This window comes from Rhinopithecus roxellana, chromosome 4 (genome assembly GCF_007565055.1).
Source record: "Rhinopithecus roxellana isolate Shanxi Qingling chromosome 4, ASM756505v1, whole genome shotgun sequence".
Lineage (NCBI taxonomy): Eukaryota > Metazoa > Chordata > Mammalia > Primates > Cercopithecidae > Rhinopithecus > Rhinopithecus roxellana.
The window spans coordinates 73,043,413-73,049,141 of NC_044552.1; the positions used below are offsets into that span (position 1 = coordinate 73,043,413).

Consider the following 5,729-nt stretch of genomic DNA (forward strand, 5'->3'; position numbering starts at 1 on the left):
CTACTACTTCTCACCATCTCCACCACTGCCATTGTGCTCCAAGCCACTGTCATTTCTCGTGGGGATTATGTTTATAAACCCCTATCTCCTGCTCTCACTCTGACCCTCCTAGAGACTATTTTCAACAGGATAGCTAGAGTGATTTTTAAAAAATAAATATCATATCATGTCACTCAGGGTCAAAGCCCAAGTCCCTGTAGTGGCTTGTGAAGTTTGAGATAATCATATCCCAGGTCCTCCAAGTTAACAGCAAGCCTCTCTTCCTCTTGCTCAGTTTGTCTGGCCTCGTTGACCTCCTTGCTGTTCCTTGAACTTGACGGCCATGCTCCCACCTAGAAGCCTTCACACTTGCTGCTTCCTCTGTCTGGAAAGCTCTTCCCTTGCATGCTCATGCATCTCACTCTCCCTTCACTGAGCTTTCCTCCTAGATGTTATCTCCTCAGAGAGATCTTCCCTGGCCACCCTAACTGGAGCACCCTATCCCTCATCCTCCTTTATTTTCTTTGTTAGCATTTATCCTAACATGACATTATATATTTGTTTGTTTGATTGTAGGCCATCTTCCCCACTAGAAGGTAGCACTATGGAGTTCGAGACTTCTTGTCTTTTTTTTTTTTTTTTTTTCACTTCCATGTTCCAATCCCTGGAATTGTGTCTCAGAACTCAATTGTAGTAGGATAGTGGGAACTCAATAAATTTTCTCCTGTGTATTTTCCTAAGGCCTAAGAGTAGTAACGACTTGTGCTGGTGTGCATATTAATTCAAGAGGGTTCAGAGCGTGCTCTCACGTGTTCTCCAATTTATCCTCACATCATCCTATAAGAAGGGAAGGAGGGGAATCATCATGACTCATACCTATCAGTGGAATGGGAATGTTTAGTGCTTAAGGATTTTAGTGCCCTCTTTTGAAGATGAGAGTACCTCAAGAGAGGATACTGGATATACTTTTGTGTACCTCATGAGATTGGAGATACATATACTGGAATTCTGTCTTGGAAGAATTTATTCATTTTACCAGCCTGTGCATTTTACTACAAGATCTGGCGAGCAACAATGTAGTAAGTCAACATGAATTTTAAACATTTAAAATTCTTGCCATATTGGAAAAATTACAACTGAAAGTTGTGGTTTCAGGATTCACAACTGCACAGGGAATGAGAGGAAGACATCCTCAGATACTTGTTTTTGAAACCCAGTAACCAAGGGAGTAGATTAACTCTCACAGATAACACCAGTAACCCTTTGTTGTCCTGTGAATACTGTTACATGAGTATATTTCTCCCTTCCTGCACCCTCCCTCCCCAACCACAATGATATAAATTTGGTATTCCAGTGAAAGTTTATGAACAATGTGCAAATGCATATGCTTTTTTACATTAAGGTTTTCTCAGGAGAATAATGCTACATAATAAACTTGCAATTTCAAAGATATGGAACCAACCTATGTGCCCTTCAACCAAGGGTTGGATAAAGAAAAGACTATATATATATGGATGTACTATGGAATACTACTCAGTCATAAAAAGCAGTGAAATAATGTCTTTTGCAGCAACCTGGATGGAGCTGGAGGCCATTATTCTAAGTGAAGTAACTCAAGAATGAAAAACCAAATACCATATGATCTCCTTTATAAGTGGGAGCTAAGCTATGAGGACACAAAACCACACAGAGTGATACAATGGACTGTGGGGACTTGGAGTGGGGAGAGGTTGGGAGGGAGGTGAGGGATAAAAGATTATATATCAGGTACAGTGTACACTGCTCAGGTGACAGGTGCACAAAAATCTCGGAATTCACTACTAAAGAACTCATCTATGTAACCAAAAACCACGTGTACCCTCAAATCTATTGAAATTTTAAAAACTTAAGACAATAAATAAAGTAAGCTGCATGCTGTGGCATGCCTGTAGTCCCAGCTACTAGGAAGGCTAAGGCAGGATTTCTTGGGCCCAGGAGTTCAAGACTTCACTGAGCTATGATTGTGCCACTGCATTCAGGCCTGGGCGACAGAGTGAGACTATCTGGAACAAACAAGAGAAAGAAAGCAAGCAAGAGAAAGCAAGAAAGCAAGCGAACAAGAAAGAAAGGAAATAAAGACACTCATACACTTATAATTCAGCTCTCTAATAGTAATTCTATAGTCAGTCACATACCCCAAATTACATTCTTGTAATGGGTTTATTCGTGTACAAAATATGTTGTAATTTGTTGATGCATGTGCAGCAAAATATTCTATCACATACAACAAAAATACACCTTTTACTCCCTTTTCCCTGCCCTTGAAAATGGCAACACTGTTTTGGCAGTTCAGCAGCTAAAAATAAAGTGCTATAATTAAGCAGTATTGGAATGTCTTCGTTTGACAAATGTGATGTACAATTTGAGTATACAATCATATCTTTTTCTTGTTTTTTCACAGAATAGGAAGCTCCACATCCTGAACACCTCCAGAAGATACAAATATTTGTATATATATGTACACATGTATACACTGTATATGTAAAGTGCCAACAAGCCTCTTTGTCCTTGTGAGTTTGTTGAATTTTTCTTTAGTCCCTTTTTCTTTCCACAGTCAGACTCACACCATTGGGATCTCAGAGTTCATCAGCAGGCACCAAGCTTACCAAAGGCTGGCTTGTTGGGGGTGTGGTGTTGGTGAGAGGACACGGAGCGAGCCCTTCAGACCTCACTGGGGGACCTGGAACGAAAGGGCACTTTGGACTGGAAACAGCCACAAAACAGGAGCCACAGGGCGCGCTGAATCTCCTGGTTGCGGAAGGCATAGATGATGGGATTGATCATGGAGTTGTAGGTGGCGGGCAGCAGGGTGGCGTAAGTGTAGACCGCCGGGTCGTCGTGGCTGCCCACCACGCAATAGATGGCGAAGGGCAACCAGCTGGCGCCGAAAGTGCCCAGCACAACAGCCAGCGTACCCACACCTTTTCTGGTGGCGGCGAGGTGGGGTGGCGCCAGGCAGTGCTGCTGCAGCGCGATCTGGTGCGCGTGGCGCCAGACCACCTGGCAGATGCGCACGTACAGGTGCAGCATGATGCCGAAGACCATGAAGAAGGCAGCGGAGAGCAGCGCCACGTGGCTGCGCGCCAGCGGGCGCACCACGCTGCAGGCGGCGCGCTCTGCCAGGCAGTTCCAGCCCAGCACGGGCAGCAGCCCCAGGCCTAGGGACACGGTCCAGGTGGCGGCAAGCAGGAGGTGCACGCCCAACAGGGTCCGGCGCGAGTAATAGGTAAGCGCGTTATACAGGGACAGGTAGCGGTCCACCGTAATGGCCAGCAGGCTGCTGACAGAGGCGGCGAAGGAAGCCACGAGGAAGCCCACCGTGAGCAGACTCACAGTCTCCGAGGGCACCACGTACTGGAACACAAAGTGCAAGATGAGGCCACAGCCCGCCAGCAGGTCAGCGGTGGCCAGACTGCCCACCAGCACGAACATGGGCGTGCGCAGCGCCGGAGTGGACGCGATGAGCGCCACCACCAGCGCATTTTCTCCAGCGATCACTGTCCCCGACACGCACAGGAGCACGTCCCACGGATTCACCGCTGGCAGCAGGAGTCCCGGTGGCCCAGCCGACAGCTGCGAGGACAGCTCCAGAGACCCATTAGCTCCGCCGCCGGCTCCCAGAGCCGCCGCAGCAGGGGGTCCCCATTCGCCGGTGTCCGGCCCCCCTGCTGCTGTGGCCGCCGCCGTCGCTCCTTCGGCCGCCACTACCACCACCTGGGAGTCGTTGAGCGAGGCGGCACTCGCGTTCATTGCGGCCGGATTTGCACCCTGCATAGGGAGGGAGTGCAGGCGTCAGGTGTACCTTTCAGGCTGCCAGGAAACTTTCCCACGCATAGAGCCTCCTCTCGCATTGCTCCACTTGAGTTGCCCACCCCACCCTGGGACCCCAGAGCAAATCGGGGAATCATGGGTTAAGTGAGATCCCAAAATAAATACCTGTTGAGTAAGTGAGTGAGTGAAATACCCATGCGGACTTCTGAGTTTTTGCACAGATATACACCAGGACAACATGCACTCACATGCACACGGATCAGTTCTCCAAGGATGGCTGTATTTGCACACGCATACGAGTGCACCAGCTAGGAGTGTCATCCTAGGAGAGTGCCGCCCGGGTTGTGGCGGCGCGACCAGGACATTTCCAGGGAGCTGGGCAGTAGATACGCTGTCCGTGGTGCTGAAAGCGAAGTTTCTGCCATTGCGAAGCTTGGAGAGCCCTGGAGCCCAAAGACCCCTGCGAAGGGGGTCTGGGAGGAGAGACTAGGGTGTGTGTATGGGGGGAGTGGAGGGTCGGAGTCAAGCTTGGCTCCATTTCTCCTCTTCTGGAAAGACCCATCCCCTGGCTATCCTTCTCCCCACATCCTCAAAGTTCCCTGGGGAACTCGGCCGCTCACCTGGGGCGTCAGGACTTCTGGAAGTCGCTGGTCATGGGCGCCGAGGCGGGGCGCCGGGCTGAGCTCCCCGCGCGGACTGAGCAGTTGCCTGCAGGAGGCGGCCCGGCCGGGGAGGAGGCAAGCGCGGGGCGCCTGTCGCTGTGCCGGCGCCGCGAGTGAGAGACACAGTTGGTGGCAGAAAAGGCGGCTGCGAGCGGCGCGCGCTGGAGATTGACAGGCAGGGCGTGGTGACGTCAGGCTCCCGGCTCCCGGTGCGAACCCAGCACTCACTCTCCTCACCAACCCATCCTGCACCCTCCCCGCCGCACTCCCCTTGCCCCCTATACTATCTGAGGGTCCTAGGAGGGAGGAGAAGCCAGAGCAGCCACCTCCAGTCCAGAGCTTCCAGGAATGGGACGGGAGAGAGACAAAGAGAGGGAGAAAGGAGTGAAGAAGACCCTGAGACCAGGCGGCGAAGAGGGTGAGCTGGGAGGGGAGGGGTGAAGGATGAGTGGCACCTGCCGGGCAGCAAAGCCCAGCCTCCAAGATCACTGAGGGATCAGATAAAAAAAGAAACCCCAGAGAAGGGGGAGGTTGGGACAGGGGTGTTTGGTGGGAAAGTAGCCACCTTTAAAAAAAAAATTCCGCTCCCGAAACAGGAATTATCTGGGAAAAGAAATTCACTTTTTATTTTATTTTATTTTATTTTATTTTATTTATTTATTTATTTATTTATTTATTTATTTATTTATTGAGACAGAGTCTCACTCTGTCGCCCAGGCTGGAGTGTAGTGGCCCGATCTCAGCCCACTGCAACTTCTGCATCCCGGGTTCAAGCCATTCTCCTGCCTCAGCCTCCGGAGTAGCTGGAATTACAGGTGTGCGCCACCACGCCCAGCTAATTTTTGTAGAGATGGGGTTTCACCATGTTGGTCAGGCTGGTCTAGAACTCCTGACCTCATGTGATCCACCTGCCTTGGCCTCCCAAAGTGCTGTTATTACAGGTGTGAGCCACCGCACCGGGCCTGAAATCCAGTTTTTAAAAAGGATGTTTGTGGTATATGCTCAGTTGAGTAGAGCCAGGGAAGAAATTCTGAGTTATGGGGAACAGATAAAACATGAATAAGAAGGGGACATCTGAGGAAAACAATCTCTTCTTTCGGAGGTTGCCTGTGCAATTCCTCTCTTTGCCATTATCTTTCTTGAGCTCTACACAGCAGGTTTCACCGTGATCTTTTCTGCTCAGTGTTTCCCGATTTCGGTAGCTGATAGTACCTTTGGAACTTGCACTTTAATTAAAGACCAGGTCTGCATCTTGCTAGAGAAAAGGAAAACAGCAAA

The 5,729-nt window shown here is 49.8% G+C and overlaps 1 protein-coding gene across 2 annotated transcripts; it reads right to left on the bottom strand.

The window, feature by feature from the left end:
• Window positions 1-2,159: 2,159 nt before the first annotated feature.
• On the bottom strand, window positions 2,160-4,615 carry GPR6 (G protein-coupled receptor 6). 2 transcript variants are annotated; one of them, XM_010366015.1, is made up of 2 exons: window positions 4,410-4,615; window positions 2,160-3,786 (listed from the first exon to the last, which is right to left on the bottom strand). In XM_010366015.1, exon 2 carries the CDS (start codon window positions 3,766-3,768, stop codon window positions 2,680-2,682), a length of 1,089 nt encoding a protein of 362 aa, XP_010364317.1. In that variant the 5' UTR covers window positions 3,769-3,786; window positions 4,410-4,615; the 3' UTR covers window positions 2,160-2,679. The 2 variants fall into 2 exon arrangements, with proteins under 2 accessions (XP_010364317.1, XP_010364315.1); XM_010366013.2 differs by having other exon boundaries at window positions 3,955-4,615.
• Between the last annotated feature and the right edge of the window lie 1,114 nt (window positions 4,616-5,729).